Here is a 17,500-nt window from a genome sequence, read left to right as displayed (position 1 = left end):
AAGCCGGTGGGTGGGTGGGTGGGTGGGTGGGGGGAGGTATAGACTAGACCGATGCTTCCGTCCACTCAGACCCCATTGGGGAAGCGGGCGGGTGAGGAGTTTGGGAGCCGAACGAGCCGAAATGTTAAGTTACTCACGTAGCAGCAGCCGCATGGTTTGGCAGATGGCCTCTCTGTAGTTCTCCCTGGAATCATCTGGCGGGGAGGAGACGCACGCACACACACACACACACACACACACGCGCGCGCGCACACACCCATACGGATGCAGAATTAACAATGAGCCCCGACAAGTGAGTGTTGTGTGTTTTTGTGTGCGTTCCGCTGTGCGTCGGCGTGCGTTCGCCCGCCTGCGCGCGCTCACCGTTGCCAACGCCCATGTACAGCTTGGTCTCGGCCAAATTCACCATGGAGGGCACGCTGAGGAGAGAAAACAAGTACAGTACGTGACCGGAAATGGGGAAAAGGTGAGGATCCTGCATATTCCCAACAGGAAATATTCAAAAATATTCAAATGTCTGTGTGTGTGTGTGTGTGTGTGTGTGTGTGTGTGTCGGTGTGTGTGTGTGTGTGTGTGCGTGACTCACAGGTCAGACACAAGGGGTCCATCCAAGGAGGGCAGCATGCTCCCAGCCCCCAGAAGGCAGTGCTGCACGATGGCTAGGCTCTGCAGCAGCTCCTCCCTGTGGACAACCGCTCACATTACCGTTTTCACAAGCGATCATTCAAACTTTTCTTTACATTGTAGGGTTTTTTGGGGGGTTTTTTTTAGGGGGGGGGGGGGGGGGGGGTTGGGGTCCCCCCCTGTGATATTCCGTGTGCGTACCTGCTCATCGGCTGATCTCCTGAGACGTGCTCCCTGATTCGCTGGAGCTCGGGCAGCAGGAGGAGACTCATCAGCTCGAAAACAAAGTTCTCCTCCGCCCGACTGGGGACGTGCCAACAGACCCCCAGGGCCCCCACGTCCCCCGCCCTGCCCCAGTCCTACAGGGAGAACGGAGGGAGGGAGGGAGGGAGGGAGATTTCCTCTAATTGATTAAAGCAGGGCTGCCAAACTCGTTGCCATGGCAGACTAAGCTCTTGCTGGGGCGGCGAGATAGTAACAACCGACTAATCTAAAGTCAACAGATAGTCATTTCGGTTTGTTTTTTTTTGTTGTTTTTTTTTTTTTTACGAGTTGGAGGCATTTATTTGTTTATATGTGTTTTGTTGTTTGTTACCGCAGCAAAACTAGTTTTTAATCCACTCATGTTTCCTATGCCCGCGCCAGGCTGGTAAGCAATTGCATGTTATTCTGTTGGTGCTTTTGGAATTCGCTGCTGGCATATTGGCATATCGTATATTGTTTTGCTTTTAAATAACTAGATAACCATGCTCCCTTGAAAGCTGCACCGGGATTATTTGTTACCCTGCAGCCGAAAAAAGTTTTGAAGAAAAAAAGACAGATTATGATTTTTTTTTTTTTTTTTTTTTATATATTTGATTCAAACCTCGCTGAAAGAAATCTGCTCAAACACAAACTATAATACGTGAGGTTAAGTATATATATGGTGGAAAAAAAATGTATGTAAAAAAAATTAAAAATAAATAAATTATGTGATATTGTTGCGACCTTATCAACGATGAAAAAAAAAATGTCGTTGTTTTTGCTGCAGCCCCTCTGCAGTTCCTTCCAGGACGCCTGGGGGGGTGGACCCCAGTGTGGGAACCCACGGGCGAAGGAGCAGCAGAGATGGATTCTAAATGTAATTATTGTGCAGTGAATAAAACTGGGCTGCTCTCTTAACCACATGTGTGCGTGTGCGTGCGTCTGCATGTGTGTGTGTGTGTGTGTGCGTGCGTGCGTGCCCGTACCCGTATGGGCAGGTCGGTGTGGAAGCCCCCGGGGGTGCTGCGGTACTCGGTGGGGTAGATGAGCGACAGCGAGCGCAGCGTGTGCTCCAGCAGGTTGCACGCCAGCGTGTACGCCCGCTTGCAGCGCAGGCGCACGCACGCACACAGGATGCGCTGCAGCTCGCCGCCGTAGCGCAGCAGCTGCTCGCCGTCTACGCGCGCCACCTTACAAAAAAATAAATAAAATAAAAAAAAATAATAATTCAAGACGTTGGGTTTGAATACACAAACACAACCGCAGATGGGTGCCAGCGAGCAGCGCACTTTGAAGAGCTGCGTCTTCAGATTTTTAAATCGCGGCAACTTCCTTCCTTCTCCGAATCGGCCCAGGAATGAATAAATAATAAAGCCTCCCCCATACACGCTTCCCAGAAGTAATTAACCAGAACAAACAGAGTTAAAAACCTGTTACCGGCTCTCAGGGGCTTTAACAAACTCAACAAGCAACTTTGATGCTTTGTATGCTTAAAAACCCACCTTTGTGTTCTTTAAATCATCTTGTCGAAGAAATGCTTATAATGAGCTGCGGTAATACATGTCAGGGATAATGTGCAGCCAGGGGATGATTATCACAGCTAAGAAAAATTGTTCCACTTCCACTTTCCTTTCAAAAACCAGGAGTGGTTGGTTGCCCATGGCAACAGTCATTATTCAGACATACATAACTGACCGCTGATTGCCGCTATTGACCATTCACAATCGAGTATTCAAGCCGTGTGATAATTGTAGATAATAGCAGTTTTCATATTCTATTTATGTTATTTTTATTAATCTAACCACATTCACGTTCATCGCTACCCTTCAAATGTATTCAAAGGGACCGCTCTGCCTGAGCACGTGGGCCACGTTTGGCCCGCGGGCCCCCAGTTGAGCGCGCCTGCTCCACGGCCCTCCCTGTGATGACATGCGATGTGATGTGATGGGGGAGGCACTCTTCCCTCACCTCTGAGAGGAGCTGCAGATTCCACAGCAGTTCCTTATCCAGCTCCTCCTCGTTCAGCAGCTCCTCATCTGAACACGGACAGGCACACGCACGCGCGCACGCACGCACACACACACACACGCACACACACACACACACACACACACACACGCACGCACACACACGCACATGCACACGCTGTCACAACAAATGAGACTTAATTGTCTTCGCAGGTTCTCCTCCTGGAGCCGCCTGGCCTTCCTCCAGAGGGAAATGTGTTTTGGCTCTTCACGAGGCTTGGAATCAATTCGTGTTTTCACTTCACGTACACCCGCTCGGCGGCGTACAAAGGGACTTTGGGGTTTTCCCTCGTTATTTGGGAGGCGCCTTGGCGCCCCGGAAAGAGAAAGAGACGTCTGCCGAAAAACGAAGGCCCCCCGGCGCCGCACGGCGACAACGTGAATTCAGGCTCTTTTGTGCTTTTACAAAGCGATGGAACCAGGTGAAAAAAAGAGAAGGAGACGGGCTCTCCTGTCTCTCTAAGTGACTTGATGTTTTTATGCACTCACTACGGCTGCAAACTGTCCTACTGTAGGCACTACAAAGCGCTACACACACACACACACACACACACACACACGCGCTTAGAGTGAGGTACTGACTGTCAGAAATGTTGAGAATGACACTGCAGCAGTGAGGGACGAACAGACGCAGAGACTCGGCAGGGTGACACTGCAAACATGCACACACGAACACACACGCACACACACACACACACACACACACACACACACACCCACACACACACACACACACAGGAATCCACTTGTGAGACATAACCAAGGAAATAAATTATGGGAATGAGGACTAATACGCTTATAAATGACATGCGTACTGCCATGAAAACCCCTGAGGGGCTGAAGCAGAACGACATTAAAGGGAAAATTCTACTTAAAAAGCAAAAACATTATTGGGAGACAATCATGCCCCCGAACCTTTAGTTACCATTTAGCTTTAATGGCAAAAACATTTTCCGCCATGGATATCCAGAAGCATTTCTCCCTCATTTCATTTTTCTCCTGCGTTCTCAATCTTAGTTTTAAAATTTGTGTGGTGTGGGGGAGGGGCGCTGGGGGGGTTTCTAGGATTTTGCCAATTTCCCAAGAAGTAATAGAATCAAAACAGGATAAATATGCAAAATGATTCACGCACACACACAGCGCACACACACACACACACACACACGTATACCTTCGCCGCCGCTCTGCACATGTCGGCCACCATCCGCCCCGACACCCACGTCTCAAAGACGTTGGTGGTGGCAAAGTTGTACAGCTTCTCCAACGCCACCTTATGAACACAATGTTGAGAGAGGGCCTTCACTCAGAACCCGCCAGCAATTCATGGTTGTTCGTCATTCATTTTTAGGGATATTATTTCAAAAGAAAGAACGTTTTATAAGTCTGAGAGGCGAGGACAGCGACGTAGTATTCATCGGTTAAAAAAGATCCCAAAACCCAGACCCCCCGCCCCCGCCCGACTTTCCGAGCGTTCCTATGTGCGCCCTGCCTTGCATATGTCCGTGGAGCACTGCGTGAGGATGGTGCTGACGGTGGAGGAGAGGCCCAGCTCCACCAGGCTCTCCAGCTGGTTCTGGGTGTCCGTCTCCGTCTCCCCCCTGGTCTGCTCCAGGGTGCTGCTGTCGATCAGGGCGAAGCATCTGGGGGAGGGGGGCGCGAAGGGGAGAGGCGTGAGTTACTTCACGGGCGCACGGGTCACTTTACAGTCATTCGGGAGCCACGTAGTTTGCCAGATCGTAAGAGTTTTAATGTCAAGAGGATTTTGGCTGGTACCTGTCCAGGAACTGGAGGACAAAGTCTTCGAACTCGGCCGAGGCGAAACACAGCTCTTTCTCAATCTAAGAGACACCAAGTGAAAGTCTGCGAGTCAGAGTCTCCTTCTCTATGCGTGTGCATGTGTGTGTTCGTGCTTGTGTGTGTGTGTGTGTGTGTGTGTGTGTGTGTGTGTGTGTGTGTGTGTGTGTGTGTGTGTGTGTGTGTGTGTGTGTGTGTGTGTGTGTGTGTGTGTGTGTGTGAGAGCGAGAGAACGAGTGTGCGCGTACCTCGGTGAGGTCGCTGCGTTGCGAGGGAGCAGAGCTGCAGTCCACTAAAGGCACCAGGGTGGTGAAGGTGGCAATAAACTGGAACGTTACCTGGGCAGTCAGACAACCACAGGAAACACAATGATCAATGATTTCCAGTTATTTCACATAAAACATCCATTTTTTGCCCTGATCAAGTCGACATTGACGTTACGATCGACGACATCCATAAGATAAGATAATCAGCCATTCAGTGCATCTGCGTTAAGTAAAAGCAAGTCAGTCGACCGGAAGAATTCGACCGTCTTTGAATGAGGACGCGGGTGAACGCCGGATGTTGGAAAAACGGCTCCATTCTCCAGGACCCACCATGCACTTGCTGAAGTCGTTGGGGTCCACGCCGGGCAGCGAGCCCATGAGCAGCGGTAGCACGTGGCTGCGGCCCTCCGGGTAGTGGTTACCGGCCGAGACAAGGCTGCGGGCCATGCCGATCATGCAGCTCAGGGTGGCGGTCAGGGTGTGGGGCTCCGTCAGCGTCTCCATGGCGGCGTACGTCCTGCAGCAGAACACAAACACGTCGGGCAAAAACACAAACTGTTGGGAGCTTACAGCTTCCGTATTGCCTCGGGCAATCTTTTCCACCAATATGTTTGAGTCGGCAGAAATTATTTCTTGGGGAGAAGTTCCAAAAACATCTTTATCCCAGACACGATGAGGCAGACGAATGCAATTGTATATTTTTAAAATAAATAAGTTAATACATAGATAAACTGAATTCCCCCCCCCCCCAGGGATAAATACTGCAAATAAACCAAAAAAATAAGAAAAAATCTCTGTGCCAACAATTAATTGTAAAAAAAATATGAAATTGAGCGTAAAGTGTTAGATAATGAAGTTTTATTTCATGTTATTGTCACTCTGTACAGAACTTACTTCTCCAGCACAGGTGGGATGGTGAGCTCAGGGGAGAGGAGAGCCAGGTTCTGCAGAGCATAGGCTGCATCCATGCTGCCCGTTTTACTGCACAGCACCACAAGAGGGAAGCACATAACACACACACACACACACACACACACACACACACACACACACACACACACACACACACACACACACACACACACACACACACACACACACACACACACACACACACACACACACACACACACGGGTAAGCAGACAGATAATCACTCATGACCCCTCTCCAGATTAAGGTCACTGCTTTCCAGCTCTATGTGTTGAAAGCTAGGGTCTGATCTCCACTGTTTTACGTAACTCATTGGCTCAGATTTTATATTTAACCCTAGAATGCACGCACAGCTTGACCCCCCGCGTCAAATATGACGTGGGTTAAAAGTAGAAGCTGCAATTAGCTGACATCATCAAAAACCCATTAATTAAGGAATTGTGTAAAGTTCTACAATATTGTCGTGAAATAAAGCATGATTAACTGGGTCATTTTAGGGTTAACTCCATGCCTGGTGATTTTAGTTGCAATAATTTAGAGTTATAGTTCAGGAAATTAAATTATGGAAATGAGCTATTGGGTTGCAAGATCAAAATTTTAATGTTTCACAATGAAAGTGGAAACTACTAGTCGGCCATAACAATAAACACAGTGCAAACATGTTTGTAACGTTTTGACGTTGTTATTATGGTGTGCTGTGGGATTATTTAATTGCAAAAAGTGTGCCGTGGGAGGAAAAAAGGTTGGGAAACGATACTGCTTTACGGTCTGGAGAGTGGCGAGCGCCTACGTAGCGCAGCCTGCGGTACCTGAACATGGCCAGCAGGGCGGCACCAATGAGACTGCTGCTGAAGTCCTGCAGGTCGGCATCGGTCAGCCGCTGGGTCTCGGGGACCGGCGTGATCCAAGTGGCGGGGGCGTGCCGCTCGCGGTGCACGCGACGCACCACGCTGGCCGGCAGCCGCTGCAGCAGACGCATCAATCTGGCCTGCAGGGTACCAAACAAGCACGTGATCAAACGCGATCGTTATCGTCTCCGAACGCGACGTGTTCATCATGGACACATCCGCCGCGTCGTAAATCAGAGCGGGCGTGACAGCGAAGCGGCTCCAAAAGGCATTTCCTTCGCCTCGGCTGAGTCTGCGTGAGTCGAACACACATCAGATAAAGGGAAAGAGAGACAGATGGCGCTGTCAGACTCGCCTGCCAGCGGCCGTGGTTGGATGGATGGTAGAAGGAGGCGATGCTGCTAAAGAGGTAGGTCAGCTGTTTCTGCGCGGGATTCCCCGGTCCTCCCTGCAGGGGTACAAATTTGGGTAAAAAACAACAACACAAAAACAACCCCGCGCGTTTATTTTCCAAAGGGCGGCCAAAAAACAAAAAAAGGTGTACTTGTACCAGCAGGGCGGTGATCCACAGCACCAAGTGACCGACGTCGTAGGAGTTGGTGAGGTAGCGCGGCGCCACCATCTGGCTGACCCCGACCGGCAGGTTCAGACTGCGCAGGATCCTGGTGAAGATCTGCGGAAACAACGGCCCAGAGCCTCACGTCGCGAACAACCAGGGGGCGAGCCGCCAGCGACAAAAGCACGTAGCGCGTTCGGGGGGACTCACGGTGGGGACGTAGGGGGTCCAGTCCACGTAGCCGATGTTGTCGTTGGCCAGGCGAGCGAACAGGTTCACCAAGTGCTGGAAAGAGAGCGTCAGACACAACAGTCACTCGATCTGCAAAAGACATTGTCCGACTTCGGGGGCCCTTTTCCTCTGCCAGCTGGCGTGATAACGTGCAAAATGCAATGTGATACCTGTGAAGCATGTAAGTTGTTTTTCAGCAAAGTTTCAGCCCAAATTGCCCTTAATCTAGAAAATTGCCAGTTAAAAAGTATTAATGAGTGAGGTGTTCCACCATTAACTCCTTGACTACTGTTTACAGTGTAATTATGACCGCGTAACATATCATATTATTTAAACAGACTGTTGAAAGTGTGTGTGTATGTGCGTGTGTGCGCGCGTGCGTGCGTGTGTGTGCACGTCTGTCTGCATGCGCATGTCTCACCCCTTCCCAGCTGGGCTGATTCTGTACCGACACCCAGAGATCCATTAGCTCATCGAACCACAACCTGAGAAGAAAAATTTAAATAATTTCAAAATCTCACACACACACACACACACACACACACACCCCCACACACACACACACGCACTCTCCCCTTTCACACGCATACACACAAACACGCACGCACACATACACACGCGCACACACACACACACATACACACACACACACACACACACACACACACACACACACACACACACACACCAAAGCAAACACATCCTCCCCTTTCACACGCACACACACACACACACACACACACACACACACACACACACACACACACACAACCACACACACATACACACACACACACCGACCAAAGCAAACACATTCCCCCCTATCAAATGCATACACACACAAACAGGTCAGCACTCACACACAAGTCATGAGATTCCCCTCATCCATCCCCAATTCCCTGAAAGATGAACTCACTCTTTCCTTCTTCTTATAGAAGGGCAGGGAAGAGGGAGAATGCCCGAAAAATGGAGGATAGAAAAAAAAACAAAAAAAAAAACGCGTTGTCGGTGATGTACTGTGGAAAGTGCGCGGGGAAACGGCTGAAGAAGCCGAGGCTCAGCGCTGATGGATGGAGGCGCTGCAGCAGGCGCTACCTGCGCTCTGAAGGGGTTTCGGCGATTGGAGCAAAATCCAAATATCGCAATGTTTCCGGGCAAAATACCTCGACGTCGACATCGGATGGCGATATTTTGGGGGGTGACTGTCGGTGCTTTCGTAAAGATATTCACACGTATTTTGAGAAACGATCATCGGATCATCGGTTATTATGACCAAGCAGGGGCGGTCGAGGTCGTTGATCAGAAGAGGACAGTCTATGAAGTTCAGAAAGTCATACGACATAACTTTAATACAAGCGTTAAGATTCAAGATTCAAGAGGTTTATTCTTCACATCCATAAACATACTTTCATACGTATACGCAGTGAAATGTCTTTGCAACGCACCTGGAGATTATGCACAATAGTTACTAAACCGAACATAATACCTAATCTAATTCCTACCTAGCAACTGACTGAAACTGATTCCTAAAACTGTAATGCAGTTAGTGAATAGAGTAATATAAATAAAATAAAATAAAAATAAAATAAGACTCAAAAAGATAAGACAAAGCGGGGGTACAAAATAGAAGGGAATGGAGTTATGAACGGGTGAGTGGGGAAAGACAACATTTGAAGACATCGTAATATCATCCCAAACGCTCTCTCGTCTCGTATCTTCATGTCGGCGTGAAATCGCCCGGTGCTAAGCGCCACGAAAAGATATGAGGTTGTGCGCGCGGGTGCAGGAGCGACGGAAACGGCGCCAAAGTAGATGTCGAGATTTGAGCGGCGGCGTTTTTGATCTGATTTTTCCATCGGCCGCTCAAGTGAGTGGAGCTCTCTTCACCCGGAGTGAAACCGCCACGTGGACCGCCCCCCCCCCGTTGAGGCGGGCACTCGCCGTCCCCTTCCCCGCCGCGCGACGATCCGGCGGCGCCCGCGCTCGCAGGGAGGCGCTGCGTTGGGTTTGCCCTGGCTGCGTTGGGTTTGCCCTGGCTGCGTTGGGTTTGCCCTGGCTGCGTTGGGTTTGCCCTGGCTGCGTTGGGTTTGCCCTGGCTGCGTTGGGTTTCACCCGGCCCCGCCCTACCGGAAGCCCAGGCTGTGCTCCTCCGGGGGCATGATGGTCGGCAGGAACAGCTCCATGTTGCTGACGGCTTTCAGCATGATGGCGTCAAACACGCAAAGCAGTGGGCGCCACTCGGCGAGCATCTCCTGGGTGGAGGACCCCGGGAAGTACCTGGCGGGGCGAAAAAGATGTGAGTACAGACATACGGATAAATACACCGAAACGGCGATGAGTGCAAAGTGAAGGCACGAAAACATTCGGGAAAACATTGAGGCAAACTCACGGTCTGCAGCTCTTGACTAAAGCCTTGAGAATGTTTTCCACCGAACTGCAAACAAAAACAGAACAGAATGTGAATGTCTGTGTGTGTGTGTGTGTGTGTGTGTGTGTGTGTGGTTGCGCGTGCGCGTGAGATGAGATCCAAATGACCCCCGCGAGCACCGAAAACCTGCCAGGGTCGGCCTTTTCCTGCACCCCATTAGGAAACAAACCCCCATGCGGCCGCGTGCGTTCCCGGTGCAGGCGGCCGGGAGAGCGGCCGGGGCCGCGTGCGCCGGGAACGACTCACGAGGAATGTCCTCGGAATGTCCTCGCGAGTCCGACCCAAAAACAACAAAGACGCCCGTCGGAGCGCGTGCAGGACACGGGGAGGCTCGTGACGGAGCTGCAGAGGATCAGTCCTCCGTGTTTTCCGAGCCCACGCGCTCCTCTTAAAACTGCGGTGCCGCTCGTTGACCTGGAAGGAACGGCCTCAATTCGCCCGGCAACTAACTAGGGTTGAATTTCCTGCCGGGAAAGCCTGGTAAAAAAAGAACAAAAAACGATTGCGCCATTTCAGATGTTTCTGTTTCGAATTTGGCGGAATGAGTTCGAGTACAGCCGTGCGCTCGTGTGCTTTTTAAGTCATTAATTGAGCCGTCAGCAAGTTTGCCAAGGCTGAAACTTTCCTCTTCTTCCTCTTAAAAACACTCCGATCAAACGCCTTCACGGGGTGAGAAAAAAATGTGATTTTTGCCACTTATTCATGAGCTGTTGTCGTGTAGTAATTCTGCCATCGCTGTCATGGAATCATCTTCAATGGCTGTCACCTTGCTCATCCATGAATGAAAATGTGCATGTGTGTCACGCACTTGGGGAACCAGATGAGGCCGAGGTGCTCCGTCTTGGAGTAGACGGTCCTCTCGTAGAGCTCGTAGAGCGGTCGCCATGGCAACTGGAGGTCATCTCTCGACAGCAGCTCCTTTTTCCTGTCAGGGCGGGGAGGCTTGATTAAGTATTCAAAGTGTCTTTCTTAAACCCTGAAATAGCCCCCCCCCGGCCCCCACCACCACCAGTTCACCCCGGAAGGGTTCAGTGACATAAGAGCTGAAAAAAATTAATAAACAAGTAAATAAATAAATAGATAGATAGATAGATAGATAGATAGATAGATAGATAGATAGATAGATAGATAGATAGATAGATAGCTAGATAGATAGATAGATAGATAGATAGATAGATAGATAGATAGATAGATAGATACATACATACATACATTTTAAAATAAATACATAAAGAAATAAAACTGTGTCAGGTCAAGGAACCGTCTCAATGTGTCACAGTGTTAAATGGAGTCTAAAACTTGTTGACAAAAATAGGCCTCCCAGCTTTTCTCCAACCCCCTCCTACGTCCACTCCGCACCAGAACGTGGTTGGATTGACAAGGTAGCCGGAGCGGCGGCGCGTTGATATGATACTCCTTTGCTAAAAACACGGCAAAAATGCAATTCTCGAAACCAAACATCTCCATCCCAACGCTTTGTTCGCAGCATCCAGGGGCGGATGCACGGTTTGCCGACAGTAATTTGTCGATAAATCGTGTTTGTGTTCGATGTGTGTTCAATGTGATTCAGACTGTACACTTGGGGAAAACGTATGGGGATTTTTCTTTCCGCTTGCTTTGGCATCCCGGCATTATCTGAAGCTCCCGGTGCTTCTGGACGCCATTGAGAAGATTGTCAGCGGATTCATCGAAAAAAAAAAAAAAGAAGTCTAGGAAAGATACCAGGAGAGATTTTTTTCGGATTCAAAGGAGCAGACAAAAGAGCCAGTCAGCGGTATTGAGGACGCATTGTGGAGCATATAATCCATCTCTTAGCTGGCTAGTTAGACTTGGCGCACGCCGTTCGCCGGGACGCCTCTCTTTGTGCCTAATGGAAACCACGTGGACAAACGACACCTTGGATTCGGCTGTTGCACTTTGATGGATTGGAAAACAGTGGGGACAATCGAAGACAAAGAGGAGATGAAGAAGGGGGGGGGGGCCTTCTCCCACTCCTACCATATCTGGAGCACCAACTTACAGAAAGGGAAGTGAGCGACCGGCGCTCACTTTTTCCGCTTAGTACTGTCTGTGAATCTTTTTTTCTAACCCGGTGCGATCCCGCGTGCGCGGGAGCTCTCCCCTCTACCGGAGGTTCGGGGGGCGAGGACGCCGGGTACCCACTTGAGGAGGTGTATGAGCAGGCGGGCGTAGCTCTGCATCATGTGGGGCTCCAGGCCGGGCAGGGTCACCAACTCGTAGAGCAGCTTGATGAAGAGGACGTGGTCGCCTCGGCTGAACCTGCGGCCGTACAGCTTCAGGAACCTTGAGGCGAGGGGGGGGTAGACATGGCGGCGTCAGGTAGGGACCGACTTCCCGGAGCGGCTCTAAGCGAGTGACCTACATTCCCCCGGGGGAGCGGCGGCGAGAACCTCCGCCGCTCCTCTTTATTGGATGAACGCTGGCGCTGCGTCAGTGAGAAAGCTCGACTAAATTAGCTGAAGCAGAACGCCGGTGATTGATTACAGGCCTATATTGGCCTTGATTTAATTAATCTTGGACGGGCAGGTTAGGACACTTTGTCAGGGTCAACTAGTTTAGGGAAGTATTTATTTGGGCTTCGTCAAGAAGACGTCTACGCGGTTTGCAATCCTTATATATACACTTATATATACACAAGTCCATATATGATTAAAAGTCTGGAAAAAGTCCTCCATTCACCTCAAGCAAAAGTAATGACGTATTTGATTTTAAACATACTCAAGTATGAAAAGTTAAAATACTTCATATCTAGGATGGTAGTTACTGTCATTGGGTCTACTCTTTAATTCCAAGCGCGGCCAGCAAATTGAACATAAGTGCAACAGCACCGCTCAACACACTGCACCACGTAACTTCAGCAAGACGTTTCAACAATTAATATCGGCCTTCCTTGACGCCATACTCACGAGAAGAGTTTTTTTGACCAGAAAACCCCGCCGGGCCACAGCTCTCTGACCAGCACGGCTCTGGACAGGTTGGCCTTGATGTCCGCCAGCAGCTCGGTGGCCTCGCGGTCCAGCCGGTCCGAGTACGGCAGCAGGCCGTTATACACGATCTCCTTCTGGGGGATGAAGCCCGGCGGGTCGGCGGGGTCCACGGTCATCCTTCCCCACGCCCGGTCGGGTCGACTTCAGCCGGTGCCTCTGTGAGCCTCTGCGGAAAACGAGACGGGTGGAAGTCCCCCCCCCCCCCGGAAAGGCTGAGGCTGCGCACGGTTCGGGGGTTGATCGTGGCGGAAAGAGCGACCCCCCCGAACGTCCCTCTTTAGTCGTTGCTTTAACCGTGGAAACCGATGAGAAAACAGGGATAAAACACACGTGTGGTCCCTGCGGCTGCGAATCCCTCAGGGTGTGCGTGGGCTCGCTGCCGTGTTTCCAGGGGGGGCTTATCGGCGCGCAAATAGGATCATCTGATAACAGGATTAATAGAGAGATTCCCTCGTCCCAGTGACCCACGGTACTGACTGAGGGCTGACCAATCACACGGCCAAGCCAACAAGTGAAACCGTGGTAAATAAAGCCCGGCAGGAAGCTGCCCCGCACTGTTTCCGTGAGGAAACATCTGAGGATTCATCCGGTAAAAAAAACAAAACGGTACGTTTCCACATGGATCAATTCTTCCGGTATATTCACCACCTAACCACCGGCCCCCATCCCTAATTCACATACTATACCAAGAGGAAAATGCAATCTCTCATTTTCCCATCAAGAAAACACTGTCTACAGGTCTGCGCTACCTACGCTACGGGGTTCTGCCTTTTTCTATCTTTGTCTTTGGTAATCTTATTAACAATCTCCAATTCACATCCTGGCAACCGATTAACCATTTAACATCCGTCAAGAAAGGCGGATCCTTTTCCAGGTTCTTCCGCTCTCTCTCAGTCCCGCTCTGTAAAAAGAAAAAAAAAAAACGTTTTGTAAACCTGACGATTTAAATCTGTAAAATACAGAGGGTCCCATTATTATTTACGGCAAAATACTACAATGCATTTAACAGGCCACAGACATTTATTCTATACCAAAATATTTTCAATTGACGTCTGTTGTCATCAGAAAATGTGAATAACATTTTAACAGCCGTTTACCGACCAAAGTGATAAGGAAGGCTGTACTATCAGAGCACCTTCCTCTGTGTTGAACCCAGAGCTCTATGAGACAGTTTTTGCAGAAGTCTGTGGCCCCAGCAAGACAGAACAAAATTGATGAAGAACTGGCTAAAATGATTGCACTTGATTTCCAACCATTTTCAGTCGTGGATGACAAAGGATTCAGAAGGTTTACTCATGCGCTCAATCCAATGTATGCAATTCCAAGCAGGAAAATCCCAAAGAATCATCGCAGGCCTATATGACAGAGAACGTGCTTCACTGCAAGAGAGGGTTAAAAAAGCCACAGCAGTTTGTCTAACAACGGACGGCTGGACATCCCGAACCACCACATCCTTCTTGTCAGTTACGTGTCACTTTGTTGAAAATTACAAAATGGCGTCCTGTCTCCTGGATTGTTTTGAGTTCAGTGACAGACACACTTCTGAGAACTTAGCAGAGGAGCTGCTCAAAGTGGCAAAAGAGTGGGAGGTGGAAAACAAAGTGGTTGGCTGGGTTAGTGACAATGCAGCCAACATGACCAAAGCAATTAAAACCCTGAAATGGACCCACCACCCAAGTCTTGCACACACAGTTAACCTGGTTGTAAGAGATGCTCTGAAGGTGATGAAGCCTGCTGTGGACGAAATGAAGGCGATAGTGGAATATTTCCACGGGAGCACAACAGCCACACACAAGCTCAAATCTAGCCAACGACAGATGGGCAACGCCTGAGCCGAGGCTCAAACAAGAATGTGTCACAAGGTGGAGCTCCACCTCTCATATGCTTAATGGATTCTGGAGTCCAAGGATGCAGTCATCTCTGCGCTGGCTGTTATCAATGCACCGGTCGCTCCTCTGAGCCAAGAGGAATGGGAGGTACTGCAGGAGGCGTGCACTGTTCTTCATCAATTATGTTCTGTCTCTGTGCTGGAGCCCAGAGAGCTGCTTGCGGAGAGAAGGATGTTGCATAAGCTGCTCAGCATGAATGGAAACGCTGCACCTCCCCGACACAACCTGCCGGTCAGACAACAGAGTTTCTTCAGCCGGAGGCTCCTCCATAAGGACCGTTACGGGAGGTCATTCCTACCACAGGTACAGCCACCTGCAATGACTCCGCCCTGTGCCAGGAGAGGACACTCCTCCTCTGAATGGCAATGCACAAGGCACATTTTTACTTTACATTTAACTTCCACTTTTAAGCTTTACCTTTCACTAAGTTAAATTATATTTTATTCTATTTATTTATATTATTATTATTTCTGGGGTTTTTTTGTGTATCTGTACATGTATATACACATATGTGTATGTGCAGGTATCTGTATATATGTCTGTATTGTGTGTGTTCTGTCATGTGTGTCATTGCTGCTGCAACACTGGAATTTCCCTTTGGGGATTAATAAAGTACCTTTGTCTTTGTCTTCATTAAATTGAGAGACACTCTCGATACTTCCTGACTCCATGTGCTGGATGAAAGTAGGGGGAGTGTGGACGGGGGGGTCTACAGCTATGGGGGGTGGAAAGCGCCGCGGACTCCATCGCTCCGGAGACCATCGCGCCGTTTGACGTGCGCCTGGTGTTGAGCGGGAATCGATGGGGAGTGACGCGCGTGCGCTGCAGGGCAAGCACATGGGCAGGCACGTGGGCAGGCACGTGGGCAGGCACGTGGGCAGGCACGTGGGCAGGCACGTGGGCAGGCACGTGGGCAGGCACGTGGGCGGCGAAATCGACCAAAAAGTGAACGTCCGCAAGAGATGTCGAGATATCTAGAGGTCAGACAGTAGAGGTCTTCTGATCACTTTCACACTCACTGCACACGCTGGTTGTTCTCTCCAAGAGAAGACACTGACACAAATTTTGCCTGTAAATAAAAAATCCGAAATATGTGTCCCCCCCACAGCGAAAGCGGCCATTCGCGCATTTCTAAAATCGCCAGGAGCAGCCAAATAAGTTGAAAGAGCCTTTCTTAAAGGAAGATGAGATTTTTCCAGATTTGTGTTCCTTTGTGTTTGTTTTTTTTTGTTCAATGTATTTTCAAAACCGAGTTTGATTTATAAATAGAAAAATATTAAACTGTGGAGTTAAATATTCCCGTTAGATTACATGGGGAAACGCAGTTCATTTACCGAGGAGCGGAACAGCGCTGAACAACGCCGATCGATGGTTTCCTTTAAAGCGAGCGTCCAGGTGAAGATCATTCCTCCATATTCCATGTGATGTGAAGTCACAATGCAGAACCGTTTTGATAGAATTCAACCTTTAAATCGTACTACTTTGCCAACACACGGAGCCCCTGTTGTGAAACGGCGAAGAAGAAGAACCCTTCGCGTCACGCACCTACGTCGATTCCGTAAACAGACGGCGGTGTTTGGGTCTCTCTTGTCTGTGAAAACTGTCTTCTCCGTATCGTTATGGATTACGGCAAGCGGGTGGCGGCAGCTCCGATTCATATTTCTGACCTTAATCTGACCAGTGCGACAGATCCAAGTCAGTGTTAGCAGCCCGTACTGGACTTCATTTTCCGCGATGATAGTCAGTCCTCCGAAGGCGACGCGCAGAACGACAGCGGCGCTGAATCTGACGTTACTCCGGACTTAGAGAACATTTCAAACAGCGGAATTCAAACTTAATTTGACGATGAAACTGATTATTTTCAAGAACCACCGGAGGAGACCGACGACTCCGCTGTTGTTACAACGGAAGAAGTCGATGACGGGATGAAGTCCGTTGAGGTTTGGTGACAGATTTTCAGATTTCAGATTTTCTCATATTATTGATGGACTCTACATTTTGTAGTGTTGTCCGCACTTTTAAACTCCAAAATAATTCCACTTTTATACAACATGTATATTCTTACTGTTAAATAAAATCTTTTTTTTAAAACAAAATTTGTTGTGTGTTGTTGAGCTGTTCGTGATTGGCCCATTCAGCTGTATGTTCAGTAGCCATGAGGCTTTGTTTGTCCGCCAACCCCATTTGCATTAGAAGCTCTGATTCTCCACTTTCAAATGATGCAAAAAAAAAAAAAAAACGAACTCAAAAAGCCGCCAAATGACATTAAAGTACGCGGTGCGTCACAATTATGTTTTTGATTAAAAACAACAAACGTGTGATCAATTCATTTCCATTAATTAGTGATGTATCAAATATGATCCGTTCTGGCTATTCTTTGATGTGACAGGCTTTTACTCTGCATTAACGGGGTAAATACATCATTTTTAGAACCGCTTTTAGGACATCGATTCTACCAGGGAAATGTAATAAAGTTAAATTGAAACCGACATGGCTGGAAATACACTTATAATAGTAGATGACAATGAGACTAATGACAGATATATATATATATATATATATATATATATATATATATATATATATATATATATATACAGTCACGATACACTACCTACTGTAACAGTAACTAAACAATGTAAATAATGACAATTA

General features: G+C 48.9%; 2 protein-coding genes across 2 annotated transcripts in view; one reads left to right on the top strand and one right to left on the bottom strand.

Annotated features, from left to right (window-relative positions):
* The window catches only part of LOC307245624 (proteasome activator complex subunit 4B-like), a gene marked incomplete at both ends in the record, with an annotated part of 33,717 nt that extends 20,645 nt beyond the window's left edge, over positions 1-13,072 (bottom strand). The window contains 23 exons of the mRNA XM_080021270.1: positions 138-194; positions 364-419; positions 587-682; positions 826-983; positions 1,854-2,057; positions 2,836-2,903; positions 3,477-3,546; positions 4,066-4,164; positions 4,384-4,534; positions 4,668-4,732; positions 4,937-5,026; positions 5,285-5,471; positions 5,849-5,935; positions 6,695-6,873; positions 7,089-7,181; positions 7,284-7,406; positions 7,500-7,574; positions 7,942-8,005; positions 9,648-9,797; positions 9,910-9,954; positions 10,757-10,873; positions 12,112-12,252; positions 12,876-13,072. Of these exons, the coding sequence (XP_079877396.1) occupies positions 138-194; positions 364-419; positions 587-682; positions 826-983; positions 1,854-2,057; positions 2,836-2,903; positions 3,477-3,546; positions 4,066-4,164; positions 4,384-4,534; positions 4,668-4,732; positions 4,937-5,026; positions 5,285-5,471; positions 5,849-5,935; positions 6,695-6,873; positions 7,089-7,181; positions 7,284-7,406; positions 7,500-7,574; positions 7,942-8,005; positions 9,648-9,797; positions 9,910-9,954; positions 10,757-10,873; positions 12,112-12,252; positions 12,876-13,072 (2,572 nt within the window). The remainder of the gene's footprint in view (positions 1-137; positions 195-363; positions 420-586; positions 683-825; positions 984-1,853; positions 2,058-2,835; positions 2,904-3,476; positions 3,547-4,065; positions 4,165-4,383; positions 4,535-4,667; positions 4,733-4,936; positions 5,027-5,284; positions 5,472-5,848; positions 5,936-6,694; positions 6,874-7,088; positions 7,182-7,283; positions 7,407-7,499; positions 7,575-7,941; positions 8,006-9,647; positions 9,798-9,909; positions 9,955-10,756; positions 10,874-12,111; positions 12,253-12,875) is intronic.
* A 2,574-nt stretch (positions 13,073-15,646) lies between these two features.
* The window catches only part of LOC307245623 (thrombospondin-2-like), a gene marked incomplete at its 5' end in the record, with an annotated part of 18,612 nt that continues 16,758 nt past the window's right edge, over positions 15,647-17,500 (top strand). The window contains one exon of the mRNA XM_080021269.1: positions 15,647-15,809. Within this exon, the coding sequence (XP_079877395.1) occupies positions 15,647-15,809 (163 nt within the window). The remainder of the gene's footprint in view (positions 15,810-17,500) is intronic.

Source organism: Zeus faber (genome assembly GCF_960531495.2).
Source record: "Zeus faber genome assembly, chromosome: 20".
Lineage (NCBI taxonomy): Eukaryota > Metazoa > Chordata > Actinopteri > Zeiformes > Zeidae > Zeus > Zeus faber.
The sequence above is the reverse complement of the archived record's forward strand: the minus strand, read 5'-3'. Positions and strand labels throughout refer to the sequence as shown.